General features: G+C 43.4%; 1 protein-coding gene across 2 annotated transcripts in view; it reads right to left on the reverse strand.

Moving 5' to 3' along the window:
• Window positions 1-10: 10 nt before the first annotated feature.
• MTHFD2L (methylenetetrahydrofolate dehydrogenase (NADP+ dependent) 2 like) overlaps window positions 11-15,110 on the reverse strand; it is a 197,573-nt gene continuing 182,473 nt past the window's right edge. The window contains exons 8-9 of one of the 2 annotated variants that reach the window (XM_075565482.1): window positions 9,914-10,054; window positions 11-91 (exon numbers count right to left, since the gene is read on the reverse strand). In XM_075565482.1, coding sequence (XP_075421597.1) covers window positions 9,942-10,054 — 113 coding nt within the window. In that variant the 3' untranslated portion in view covers window positions 11-91; window positions 9,914-9,941. Of the gene's footprint in view, window positions 92-4,651; window positions 10,055-15,110 lie in introns of those variants that run through there. The other variant, XM_075565473.1, reaches the window with a different exon arrangement.

The following is a 15,110-nucleotide window of genomic DNA, read 5'->3' on the forward strand; positions in this document are numbered from 1 at the left end:
AAGAAGTTCAATCAGGTTTCCTGGTTTTTTTTAATCAGTGGGAATACAGCAATTAATGCCTGTCTTACAAATTGAGCCTTGGTGTGGTCTTCTATAATAAAGAAGAAAATAATTTATAAAGTTATTAGTGATGATATGTTTTCAAAACAGTACATTGAACTACTGTATATCACAAAGTAGCAAGAAAACGTTTGTGAACCCCTTAGGATTTTCACATATTTCACATATTTCAAACCTAAAATGCGATTAGTTCTTAGTCTAAGTCCTAATAATAGATAAAGAGAACCTAATCAAAATCAATAAAAAAAAGATCGAAACCAAAAAAAGATAACCTAATCAAACAAATGACACAAATCCTGACACTTTTTCAACATTTATGTATCCACAATTGATTCAACATTCAATATCCATGTCTGAAAAAGTATGTGAACTTTTAGAATCTGTACCAGGTGACACCCCCTTGAGTAACAATGACTTCAACTAAGCATTTCCTGAAACTGCTGGTCAGTCTCTCACATAGGTTTCGGGGAATTTTGGCCCTTTCCTTCTTACAGAATGGCTTCAACTCCGTGACATTTGAGGGCTTCCTTGCATGGATCACTCGCTTCAAGTCTGCCACAAACTTTCGATGGGGTTTATGTCCAGACTTTGACTAGGCCATTCTAAAATGCAGAATTTCTTCTTCTGCAGCCATTCTTTTGTAGATCTGCTTCTATGTTTAGGACTATTGTCTTGCTGCATGACCCACTTTTGCTTCAGCTTACGGATGGATGACCTGGCATTCTCCTCTAGAATCTTCTGATACACTGCAGAATTCATGGTTGTGTCAATGATGGCAAGTCATCCAGGTCCTGGGGAAGCAAAGCAGCCCCAAACCATCACACTTCCAACACCATGTTGATGGTTGGGATGAGATCTTCTGTTCGAACAAAGTGTTTGATTTTCCCAAAAATAAAGTTTCTCATTGAGGCCAAAAAGTTCTGCCTTTGACTCGTCTGTTCAGACATTGTTCCAGAAGTCTTGTGGATCCTCCACGTGCTCAGACCGGCAGTAATGTTCTTTTTAGAGAGTAGGGGTTTCCTCCTGGCTAACCTTCCATGAACACTATTCTTGTTCAGTCTTTTTCTGATAGTTGAGTCATGAGCACTCACATTAGCCAAGGCAAAAGTGGCCTGCAGATTCTTGGATGTTACTCTGGGGTCCCATGTGACTTCCTGGATGATTTGCTGTTTTTTTCTTGGAGAGATTTTTGTTGGACAACCGGTCCAGGGTAGAGTGATCTGTCTGTCAGTGGATTGGTGGAGCCCTAAATCCTTAAAAATGGCTTTGTATCCCTTTCTAGACTGCTGAGCATCAATAAGTGCTTTTCTGAGATCCTCAGAGATTTTTTTTGATCGTAGCATGACGTGTTTCCAAACACCTTTATGGTGAAGACCAAATTCACAATGTTTCTACAGGTAACCCTTATATAGGGTGGGTCCTTCCAAACTCACCCCTGAAGATCTACCTAATTATTTAAACACCTGATTCTAATTATCCCCTTTAATTTAGCTGATAAAACCAGGTTTCACTTACTTTTGCACATATCCTGACTCTTAATTACTCATTGTTTGTCTAATTCATACGTAATTTTTTTTCAAAAACATGGAATTGGTTAATATAAACCCTATTCGATATTTAAGAAACATTTTTTTGATTTAAGAAGGTTATCATGGAAAAACTATGGAATTTGCATCATTATCATTGGGTTCACAAACTTTTTCTCAACACTGTATAAGCACACAGACAAACTATGTCAATGTCTTAATTAGGGAAGTATTCCGTAATATAATTGATGCTTTCTCTTGAAATGCACCTCGTCTGCATCTCGGCTACGGTCAGCCGGGAAAATTATTGTGTGGTTATTTATGCTATTTTAGTTCATCACATGCCATTGGTGGTGCACTGAATATATTCGCCTACGATAATCGGTAGCCGCAAGTTTCTGTGCCCTTGAATGCAGTTGGAACCCTGCAGGTGTCTCCATACAAAATACAATGTAGACATGTCTCACTTTAAACACTACCTTTCTTTGCTTAATGACCTTGTACTGTACTTCTCTACTCTAAAACTTTAGGATGATTATCAACTATCCCATTAATTAATTTATCCAACTCATTATCAGTGAATTTGATGCTCCTAAGCCTTGAGGCTTTAGCAGCAGCAGAGCTAGAAGCCTCATCATCCATGTTATTATCGTTAGCATAAAATAGCTTCCAAACTTGCTATTTATTTATTTGAAACTTGGCGTGTACCTGGGAGTTACTTTTAGGTAATGCACATGTGAAATATGGTTGGAGCGCAGTAGTATGTTAATTGGAAAGCAAAATGGATTTTCTACTGGTATCTGATTGTCAATGCACAAGTGCATTGTATTGGTTATGACGTCTATGTGCTCTTTCAGTTCCCGCTACTGCATTTACACATATGTGAATGCTTTTGGTTCCCAGGTGTTTTTTGGCATATAATAAGCTTAGTGGATACCATTAAACTAAAGGAAAAATGTCCATTACCTATTTAGGTAACCAGATGTTATGTGCCCTAATTTAACGGAGCTTCATGCATCTGGTCCTACTTCTGTCAGGCTACGGCTAAGGCCTAATGCAGTTAACTTAATAGCGCTTGCTAAAACTTTGTGTAGAGATGGACATATTGTTTTGTGGATTTGAATTTGTCGAATCTTTTGGTCTGCGGATCAGTCTCAAAAAGGAGACACAGAGACATTCAATTCAGTAGTGTCTCCAGTTGTATAAATATCCCCACAAATGTCCCACCAAATTAATTAGGGAGACATGTTTGTGCTGAAAAAGGAGTACACACCTGAGGTACCTGGCTGGGAGATATGCTAATGACTATGCAAAGTATATTTAAATGAGTCCCATCCCACACATCCTAAATGGATTTCCATACCAACTATATAGAGTTGATAAGTCTGAGGCACCAGAATAATGGCTTGAATGGTGTCAGACCAAACAGGACTAAAACCTACAACCACTGCTTTTCTAGGCTGAAGCTCTAACAGTGTGAGCTAAACAAGCTGATGGACAGTTTAAGAGATGTGTGCAGAGGTTCATATAATGGAGACCAATTAGGGTAAAATTATTTCTTGGCTTTATTGAGCCTGTTCCTTTATCCAGGCAAAACATACAAAAACAACCAAATAAACCCCTATCCCCTTGTAAGGGCTAATTTACTTTCCCAGCCCCTATCTTCAGGACTGGAGGGATATTCCAATTACCAGCCTCTTACCCAAAAGTCTCAGGAGGTACCTTAAGCATGTGGCCCTCCATGTCAGTCTCTGGCAGGTTCCTGGGTCCTCTGTGTCCAGGAAATATAGGTGTCTGGGTGTCTTGATCTCAGCACACCTTTGTGCTCAAGACAGTGTCTGTGTGCAGGCTTCTCTGCTTTCCTGTGTCAGCCCAATTGTTAACTCAGGAATCTCTCTCCTATTTCCAAAAGGAGGCTTTTCTTACCGATTTAATTGTCCAGATGGAGTCTGGTTAATCGTCTAATGCACTTAACCAGATCCCTGCTGGATTTTTTTAGATAGTTTCTTAAACTGGGATAAGTCCCTTTTACAGGCAGTATCACTGACACATCCTACTTTTAAGCTGCTCACACATGTAGCTAATCTAGTTATTACCATAGCTCACAGGTATCTCATGTATGCTCCACAAGGAACATTAATCGTCAACCAAGAAGTGGAAGTGGTCTGTTTTTAAAGGAAGCGAGGGGTAGAGAGCTACTACAGGTATGATGTATAGAAAGGAGAATAAACTCCCAAAAAACCGATGCTCTAAAATATGCAGGGGAGAACTGTGCAGTAAATAAAGTCTAAATCCTGTCATCGATCAAGCCAACGTAACCATGGAAGCTTTAAGAAAGCTACACTGTAAGTCCAATGGACTTAACATCAGGACGGGGGCTATAATGTGGTAGAGAGATGCAAGCGAACTGGTAAGCCCACTAAATAGAGTGCCCCACGACAATCAAACCACTAACTCCGCCACTACCCTCACTGAATCCTGGCATCCTAAACACAAACGGAGAGCAAATGAAGGTGTAGTACTCACGAAATTGACACGTCCGTAACGCCAATCAAACGCTGTATCCAGAGGCTTGTGATCTGTGTGCAGTGTCGGCGTGCTCCAGCCCAGAATCCGAATGGTAGAGAAAAATGCTGAAATGGCGGTTCACACCCGACCGTTGGGATAAGATCAAAACCAAGCGCAATTTGCAAACAAAGTAGATTTTAATGTGGACTAGAAATCTTTAAACATGCCACAAAGTCGCTCTGATGCATTTTGTCCTGGCAATAGGACTTTGACAAAGGCCACACAATAACCACCTTTGTGAATATCTGTCATGTAGCACGAAAATGAGTGCTCATACCTGTAGTAGAGAAAAATGCTTTGTCAAAGTCCTATTGTCAGGACGAAACGCGTCAGAGCGACTTTGTGGCATGTTTGAAGATTTGTAGTGCACATTAAAATCTACTTTTTTTGCTAATTGTGCTTGGTTTTTGATCTTATCCCAACCGACGGCTGTGAACCGCCATTTCAGCATTTTTCTCTACTACAGGTATGAGCACTCATTTTCGTGCTACATGACAGATATTCACAAAGGTGGCAATTGTGTAACAGAACAGAAACAAACATATTCACTGTGCCATCTCCTCCAGAAGGTGCTTGAGATCAGCACTCCTCAGTCGCTCGAGGAGGACTTTTTCCAAAAACAGTCTTTTTACTGACGTGTGGTTATGAGATTTCTCCTGCGTCGGTTGATCCTCTCTTTGTAGGCAGGCTGTATGGCGACAGTCGCAGAGCGTTTACGCAAATAGCTTTCTCTTGCCATCTTTTCCATGGACTCCAATTTAGCACTAAATGTCCATTCCTTGTAACCCTTGCTCAGGTCTTGCAAAGCCTCTGCCAGCTTATTCAGTTCCTCATGCTGTTCTGTAAGGACATACTTGAAAATGTTTTTTTTTAAAGAACTATACAATTAATAAGGATGACCAGATGAAAGGTCCATATGGACCTAAAACATTGCTATTCCACTGTTCTTGGCTGTCACATTAAATGGAGAACTTCAAAATGAACTTGTGATTAGAGCTCTACTTTGTATCTCTGTCTTTGAGGAGACCTGCACTTTGAAGATATTGTGTGTCTGTGCACAAGCAGGTTTCTCCGCGCCTGAAACTGTTTCCCCGCACGTTTGAATTAAGCCAGATAATAGGGACATGACTGCCACTGATTTACTGAATCTGAACATCTTATAAAGCAAATATGGCATTAGAAATGTGCTGAAATGAAAGGCAAAACAACCAAATAGTTAATCATTGAGTGTATTTATTGTTATTATTAAAATTCACATATCTGTACACAAACTGGTATTAATAATGAAATGACAAAAAGGAATGATCCTTCTTGTCCCTTGATCCCAAAACATCAAAAACAAGTGTCACATGCTTACAGTCATTCATATATTCATGCTCTGAGCTTGAAAATGACAGGCAATAATCTGTAATTGTAATATTCAATTCAGTATTACTTAAAAATGTATGTTCTCAGTTAAATAATATCTTCTATGAAGCGCTATAACCTGGGAAGCTGTGCTTTAACTGCCCAAATACTTTATGGTGAGCAGGAAGTTTACTATTGGTGGTCAAGACGAGGGCTGCTGGCAGCTGGGAGACTTTGATAAAGAAAAGCTCCATATGTGTCCAACCACCAGTAAGTACTGTGCTGTACCTGGAATTCAGTGGTTTCCAGTCTGATTTCTCTGGGGTTTTGGAGGACATTGCCAGAGGTTCTCTGAGAAAAAAATGGCAATGGGAATATTTTACGCTTCAAAACACAATACTGTACCTTCATTTATTTAATTTTATGATTCTAGAAGGTTATTAAGTGTTACACTGATGTTATACAGTACAATAGAACTCTACTGGCTTACTTTAAAAGAACAAATGTAGCAGGCGTTATTTCTCCCGATGGTGCGCTACAGTGGGACACTCACAACATGCCAGCGGGAGGAACTGCCATTGTAAATACATTAGGCTCATGCGAAAGAGGACGGGTTAACGCGCAAAGTGGGTGCAATAACGCCTGCTACATCTGTATAAGCCCAGCCATGGCAATCGTATGTTTAATTACATAGTTTAAAGGGACTAGGGGTTCTGCAAAGTCAAAGTTATTATTAAGGGGTTCCTTCCTTTGTAGGGAGTAATTCAATATAGTCCGAAGTGGCCGTCCAAGCATATACTCCCTTCCACCAGTGGCCGATTTCCCATTAGGTCCAGGGCTAGGGCGGCAAAATTTGGCACCCTCATATACAGTGTTCGACAAATCTATACATTTGCTCGCCCCGGGCGAGTGGATTTAACATCGTGGCGAGCTCCTATTGGCCCAGGCATCACACGTTTGGTACTAGGTGGCGAGTAGATTTTTTTGTTGGGCGAGTAGATTTTTTGGTGATTTGTCGACCACTGCTCATATACATTTTCCGCGAACTCTGGCCTATCGGGTCTGATGGGAAGGCACGTAGTTGTGGCGGCTGCCTGTTTGCTGCCGCCCTCCTCCTTCTGAACTGCAGCGTCAAATGACATGACACGGTGCCTCGTTGCCATGGCAACACATCAAATGACATCATGAGGTTGCGTTACCATAACAATGCGACGCCATGCAACGTAGCGTTGGTGACGTCGGCGGCGTCATTTGACACTGCAGTTCAGAAGGAGAAGTAGGGAAGCACCAAGGAGGCGACCAGTATATTTAAGTGCTATGGGGCGGCAGATTTTCAAATCCGCCACTGGATAAGTACAGTATGTTTATGTAGCGTGGTCCCCTGGCCCCCCCACCTTCTCCTTTCCCCCTACCTCCGTTGCTGACAGAGAGGTAGCGGGGGATGCTGCAGAGTGTGCATGCAGCGGTTGTGGTGGCATCGACAGGCTCGCCGGAGGTTCCCGGCGGTGCCCATAGCAGGGCGCCGCCATATTGCGATTGGCTGCGCACGTGCAGTATAGTTGCGCATGCGCAGTAGCTCAGGAGGAGCAGCGGCCACTGAGGAAGGGCTCCTGCGGGGACTACAATTCTCATGATGCTGACGGACTACAGGAAGTCATGTGCATCCACCAGCCAATTGGATTGCAGGTTCCCCTGCACCTAGGATTGATACATTTTGCGCGCTGGCACCACGAGTCAGTCAATGCGGGGACGGGATAGGGGTAAGAGGTATGTGCAGGGGTCTGTGATTCCTGCACTAGGTCAGACATTTCCCCTAGGCCCCAGCTAGGCCTCGACTCCTATACTAAGATTGTGGCTGCTAAGGGACAGGCCCTTAGGTAGGGACACTGCCCCATTAGCTGCTTGTGTTTAGGGACACAGCTGCAACGCTGTGCAACCCTGAGGATTATGATCTGGGACCAGAAAACTCTGCAAGGGATAAAGACTATCTATACGTGGGACACTCCAGCTGGATACCACCCATGCGGAGGCGAATGACATCGCTGGATCGGCGTATCCCATTGGTCTCCTTGTCGGCGCGCCCGGGTGCTGGAACCCCCGGGTGGTACCTACATCACTAAGTGCACCAACCAAGTAACCCACACCATAGTGGCAGCGCTGACCACAGTAGGGGTGGGGGTCAAACTCTTGTGGACACCAGGGTGGTTGAGTGCCCGAGGGCCCCGTCAGATATTGTGGACACGGTGTGGGGTAACACGGTGGTGGGAAAAGGCCTTGCGAGGCTGTATGGTTAGCTGTAACCAGTAGTATTATTATTCTCATTGTTTGTCACTGCATATATGCCCAACAGCAAAGTGCTATTGTTTTGTTGCATCAGTGTGTGTTGTACATACAGTATATGGTCCTGCACAGGGTTATCCCACATAGTTGGGATTCCGCGCAGGTGGAGGCGCTGTCACATATCGAATCAGGTACACCAAAGGCTCCCCGCGGCGGAGGTTCAGGTCTCCTGCGAGCCACAGGTAACGTACACACACACCGTAGACGCATTATCTCCCAGGGGGTGGGGAAAAGTGCGCTACATTTATAAATGTAGCCCTTGTTCCCCTGTACCAGGGAAGGAACTACCAATGGTGCTATTACCTGTTTGGCAACCAAGAGGAAAAAAATGGGGAGTGAACCCCAGTGGGTCCGATGCTACAATACCACGTATAGCCAATGTGTGAAACCTACGGCCAATGTACAGTCCAAAAGGGAAGGGATCTCATAGCAAATGAAAAAATATATAATGATGATAGGTAATAAGGAAAGGTAGCATATAATGGCCTTAAACCGGATCGGGGGCTATAATACAGAGTAGATGAAAGAGATACGAAGAGACACGTCCGCAGGTGCGCCGCTCGTAAACTCACGTAATCTCCCAGACTGCTGCCTTACCCAACTGATATCCTTGCTAACCCTCGAGCAGGTCCGTGCTTGCGGTTACTGATGAGAACGCCGTCTCCTGTAAGAATGGAGGGCTGTAACCCGGATATGTCCCAGCATGCCAAGCGCGACGGCGCAATACGGAATTCAAACCGATGGCGCCGCCAATCACGCTGATGAAATCTTCTTTGCTATAATTATGAGATCCCCGCGTGCTCTATCCAGGCTTGGTGGGTAGTTGTACCTATTAGTGACCATTAGTGATCATTAGAACCGTTAAGAGTTATTCCTGTGCCAGTAAAGGTAATTGTTGTTTTATAACCAGTGTGTGATAATTGTCATTGAGTCCTGTGAGGGGCGTCTCCTGCTACACTGGGATCCCTCTCAGGTGCAGGCGCTGCACCGAGACGTTAATTGTATCACCCCAGGCTCCCCGTGGCGCAGACTTAGGCTTCCTGTGAGCCAACAGGTAAAGGCAGCACCAGTAGCATCTTTATAGTGTACCCCCAATCTCACTTAGGGGGGAGTACAAGGGCTACATATGTATAACAATGGTCAGAGACAGACAAAACAGTAATACAATTTAAAAAACAAACATAAATGTGAACCGTCTCCAAATCACAGATGTATGATCAATAATAACAGCAGAAAGCTGAAGATACCTAAAGATATATAATGATAGGTACCATGTGACAGAAAAACTCAGGTAATACTAAGAGTGTACGAACATCACAGTAATCCCTTTGAATCTAGGAGGGGTTTAAAATAATGACCTCTCCCAGACAATTGGATATCTGCCCAGCCATCTAAACAGAGGATCCCAAGGTGCCAGCGTTTAATAAGTGTATAGTAAACGAAGTGAATTACCCATACTGTGTTTATATTATTTCTGCCATTTGACCGTCGGCCACGTGTGCCCCAGTAAGTGACAAGGGGCTAAAAGTAGGGGGGTTACACATATTTAACAAAGGTTTTTTTTTTTTTTTTTTGCAGTTTTGGCGATTACAGTTTATTGCTATTGCACCAGAAATACACAGTTCATTTCATATTTGATATTGCGTAAATGATTTCTTTCAACATAATTTTGCAATGAAAAAATAAATATCTTGTAGTAAAAATAATGTTCTGTGACAATTTTTACAAATAAGTAAAACCAAGAGGGCTATTTATTAAAGTCTGTTGGCAGTAAAAATGGCACAATACTCTAAAGACCGAAAAATCAGTGAAATGTGGTGCAGATTTTTTTATTAGTCAGTGACTTTAAAGTCTATGAAGTTGAGGCTGATGCCAAATTAGTGACACTTACAGAAATGATTTGACAGTAAGAGTTGACATGTCGAAATACTGACGCAATACCAGAGTTACAGTACACTAGATTTTTCTAATGAAATCAAAACGACTATTAAATGTAACAGTATCCTGTGTTAGGTACATTTGGTGTTGTTATTTGCACCAGGTTTGCAGTTTGGAAAGACATTAATAATTACCCCCAGGTGATAATATTTAGAGATGTTTCTAGTGAATAAGCGTTTTGGCAGCCGTTAGAGTGTTTTTCAGAAGCATTGCGACAGTCATAGGTCCCACACCTCCAGGAACAGGGGTGAGAAAACTTGCTTTCTCTTTCACCTCTAGAAAAAAAAAAGAAAGAAAACTATTTTTTTAAAAATTGCTTGTTTTTGTAATATTAAAAGATTAAACGTGTCATTAAAAATGAAATGATTTCACCTGAGGTCCACAATGTCGAATTCATACTTGTTAACATAAGACACAGGAACTGACAGTAATTTTAATAATTGAGGTTATTCCTACAGTATTTTTATTAGGAATGGAAAATGTAAAACAAAATACATCATGAAACATCTTTGGTTAATATACTTTTACTTTTTCTATTACTGTTAACAGCATCAGCAACGCTGAATGGGGGGGCAGCTAATGACGCAAAAATGTAAAGCCCCCTCCTGCACCTCCTGCCAACTTCTATTGAAGGCTAACCCGGATAAAAAAATTTAGATTGATCTTTTTTATATATATTTATTTATCTTAATTTCGGCTGTGGGCGGCGTCTCCGGCATCCTCCCCTCAAAATCCCGTCAACATGGTTGCACAATGTCACGTGATGCCCTTTGCCATGACAACAAGACACTCCGTGACACAGTGTCATGTTGCCATGACAACGGGTCGCCTTATGGCACCGAGGCGTCACGTGATGCTACGTTGTCTTTGCAACGTGATGCCGCGTGATGTCACAGAGTGTCTCATTGTCATGGCAAAAGGGCCTCATGTGACATCGCAACATCATGTAGCATCCCGTTGGCATGGCAACGCGGCACCATTTCACGTCGCGCAGCCATGCTGACTTGATTTGCAGTGGGAGATGGCAAGAGGATGCCGGGATATTCCGCTGCCACTTGGAGATCTACGATGTAAACTCGTAGCTTGGAGATACGTGGCCGAAACCTGTAGTCTCTGGGTCAAACCCGGTGTGGTGGCAACCCTGGCACCGTTCACCTGCCTGTCAGGCCTCCATCAGGCAAATCCGTTGGCCCCCACATGCAGGCCCCTCTACAGGCCTCTAGTAGCTCATCTGCGGGCACCAGCAGGTGGCCCCTCCACAGGTCTCTAGCAGCCCACTCAGGCTGGCTCCACTCAGGCTGCAGGAAGGACCACGCGGCGCCCCTATACTGCCCACATGGTCCTACCACCCCCTATTTCACTCTTGGCTCCCCTCTCTGCTGCGGCCCTCCCTGTCCCACAGGCCCATATCTATCTCGCCTCCTCCAGGCCCTTACCAATCCCCCAGGTCCATAACTCCTTCTGTCCCCTCACCTGCCTGGCACATATCAATCCCCTCCCCACGATCATACCTTCTCATCCTCCTTTGCAGGCCCATACTTCTCCCTCAGGCCCACACCTTCTCCCCAGGGCCATACCTTCTCCCCCCTTCCCAAGGCCCATACCTTCTCCCGCACCCTTCTTTCCCTGGCTTAGATCTCCCCCACTTCTTTCCCAGGCATATACCTTCTAACCACTCCCCTCTTTGTCAGGACCAATACTCCCCCCCTTTCTTTGCAAGTCCCATACCGCCCCCCAAGCACCCTCCTTCCCAGAACCATACTTCTCCCTCCTTGGGGCCCATACCTTTCCCCCCCTCATCCCTCCTCCCCAGGTCCATACCTCCCCCCTCTTTTTCAGGCCCCTAACTTCTCACTCTCCCCTCTCTTTCCCAGGCCTAGACCGTCTCCCCCACCTCTTTTCCAGGCCCATACCTGAGGGTGGGGTTGGTTTTGCTTTTTACATTTGTCCTGCGCCCAAATATTTGTGTTGGCGGCCCTACAAATCTGGAATATCAGAATTTGGAATCAAAATACCTAATGGCACAACCTGTCTGAGGGCATTATACATTAAAAGGCAATTTATTATGTGCTTTAAAACGCAAGCAAAAAAACTGGCTACTTTTTAAAGCAATTTTAAGAACTAACAATTAAAGCTTCATGTTTAAGTACTAATTATAGGGCTTAATATAAGCAAGGATCAAAACAATGTTTTATAAATCAAAGAGAATTTAAAATGACATTTAGGATTGTTACAATAAAAATCATTAATTTTAAAGAGCTGTGTGGAGCTATAGGCATTGTTATGGTTTCCAATCTTTTCTGATGTTTTTTTTTTAACTTCCAATTTATGAAAGAATTGAAAATAATTGTTAAGAGCACAAACCTACAGTATATGTGATGCATTTCTTTGACCCCAACATTGCTTTCTTTATCTACTGTACATGTAGGTAAGAAAATGATCGGATGCTCTAAGTCAGGGCCAGCTTATTTGGAAAGCCTGAGGTTGTCAAACTGTTTCATTGCAGTGTCACTGGAGGCTACTAATTTGTTTGCGGCTGCGATGGGGGCAAGTGCAGCAAATAACAATATTACGTAAAACTACCTCCAACACTCAGCCTTCCTTTGCTGTCTCTACCATTGCATTGTAGGAGTCCCAACTCTTCCCTTCACCTCCATCTCTTTAATGTACCTCATTCAATTTAATTTCCTCTTCTATCTACTTAGACTCATCCTTTTTTGTCCATGTACCACAGAAGCTGGCCGAGCCATTTTTTCCTAATGAGGGTTCAAACTAAGGGTATATCAAACTACTGTACCAGCATTACTGTCCTGACACAATTGCAAAACATACAGGAGCCCTATAAGCTCATATTGAACCCCCAAAATAACCACAACATATATATATATATATATGCGTATAAGTGTCAAAGAGGAGTGCTAGTGAGCATGGCAATACTGTATATATTTAAAACCAGAGACAGAACATGAAAGACAGACAGAGCTCAGTGCTACATCCCAAAACACTAATACACGGTACAGTGCCTATATATATATATAGATATCTTTTGAATAAAATGGTCTTTTAGTTTAACTCTTTGACCAAAGTATTGTACGCCCTTGAGCCCCTCCAAGGCACTGTACCGTGTATTAGTGTCTTTGGATGTAGCACTGAGCTCTGTCTGTGTTTCATGTTCTGTCTCTGGTTTTAAATATATATTGCCATGCTCAGTAGCACGCCTCTTTGACACTTATACGCATATATATATATATATATATATATATATATATATGTTGTGGTTATTTTGGGGGTTCAATATGAGCTTATAGGGGTCCTGTAAGTTTTGCAATTCTTGTTCAGCTGGGCCTAGCTGATTTGGAGGGTGGCTCCTCCTTCCCTAGTTTGAAGCTCACCCCCTCCCACTTTTAAATGGTTAAAGCTCACTCCTTTGCACCTTCCACACCCATGGGAACTTGCATCCAGTTTGATTGCGACAAATCTAATACAGAGTGCTTTCCCTGGTATTATACAGGTTAATAAGAGCTTCAATTAGACAGAACTATGCAACTAATTTTGACAGATTTATTACAAATCATTGTTCCTGGTAATGTACAGGTTATTAAAAATCTATTTTAGCGTTAGGACCCTTGAGACGTGGTCTACCTTGGAGGGGCTCAAGGGCTTACAACACTTTGGCCAAAGAGTTAAACTAAAAGACCATTTTATTCAAAAGATATCTATATATCTATATATATAGGCACTGTACCGTGTATTAGTGTCTTTGGATGTAGCACTGAGCTCTGTCTGTGTTTCATGTTCTGTCTCTGGTTTTAAATGTCCTGACACAATGCAAGGTTTCCTTCTACGAACAATTGGAGCTTGTCTCTAATGTGAAAAAGTTGGTGATTACATTTCAAGCAGCAATCCCACCAATACAATTTTGGCATTGTCCATTACAGATACAATAACAAATACAATTTCCTTTACATTCCATTATTATTTGGACAACTCAAATACTGAAACTCTTTGACTAATACCTCGTAAAATCACCAGAGTCAACTCTACCATAAGGCAACATAGTGTTAGGACCCTCACGCAGGGACTGCGTCATGCTATTTAGGCCCTTGGTAGACAACTATACTGAGTACACACCTTTTTACGCCTTATAAAAAAGCACTTGTCCTGTCCTCTAGTGTTTCACAACAAGTTTGTTACCCAGGGGGTATGGTAGGTTCTCTGCGGAATGGGATGTTTTGCCATGGCCAAATTGCTGTTGGCACTCCACCGCAGCAAGAGGACTACTGACCGCAGGACACCTTACCTCAGGGCACCTCGAACATGTCACTATCATCATCTTTAAGGGTCCTCAGCATTGACTCTACCCTCTGGCCACCACCATCTTTCAAGGTCCTCTGTATTGGATTTCTCCCTCCGGAGCTGCAGCTGAAAGGTCCTCAGTCACTGATCTTCCAACCAAGGCTCCAATGCTATTTGTGAGCGTGCAGCAGAACACTCAGCATGCCCACCAGCACCCAGGACACATTTTTGCATTTCGTGGGAAATCTAAAAATGTTCTGGCTGCTGGCAGGCGTACAGAGTTTCCTGCTGCGCGCACGTATGGGCGTGCTCACAAATGACGTCCGAGTAGCAGGAGGCTGAATACTTTGGTGGAAAATCAGCAGCTGAGGACCTTTTGGCGGTGGTGCCAGCTTGAAATCCAATGCTGAGGACCTTTAAAGATGACGACGGCAATCAGCGGGGATATTCAATCGGTGGTGAGGTGCACTGCGGTAAGGTGTCCTGCATTCAGTAGTCCCAGCAGTGACTTGCTGTGCAGGGCAGAACCGGCGGTGATTTGGCCAAACATCCTAGACAGAGTTCTCTGTTTCACTGCTGCTTGGAAGCTCCCCGACTTTATGCTGGCACTTCTGAAAACCTGGTATCGATTTCGGCTTGTCCTATTACTCTGCTGCTTGTTCTCTGCTCTGACCTTTGACTAGATTGACTACTCTTCCGTTTACCGCCTGCCCTGAACTCTCTGCCTACATCATACTGCGGATACAGACTTCCTGTTGTAACTACCAACGAGCATCCCTATTGATCCAGTATTACAGACTCTCCATGTGGATTATCCTTCAAACCTTGAAACCTAGATGGCTGCCCAGGGTCCAACAGCTGAATGGGCCCCCACACAGACTTCTGTGAAGTGCAACAGGAGACAGGTAAACATGATAGCGAGAAACAGGAGAAAGGGATACGAGAGGCAAGAAATAAATAAAGATGTAGCAAGTCTAAGGGGCCTATTCTAGTAGCTTCGATAAGAAACTCATCAAGCTTTTTGAGCACTTCCCG

This window comes from Ascaphus truei, chromosome 1, assembly GCF_040206685.1.
Source record: "Ascaphus truei isolate aAscTru1 chromosome 1, aAscTru1.hap1, whole genome shotgun sequence".
NCBI classification, from domain to species: Eukaryota; Metazoa; Chordata; class Amphibia; order Anura; family Ascaphidae; genus Ascaphus; species Ascaphus truei.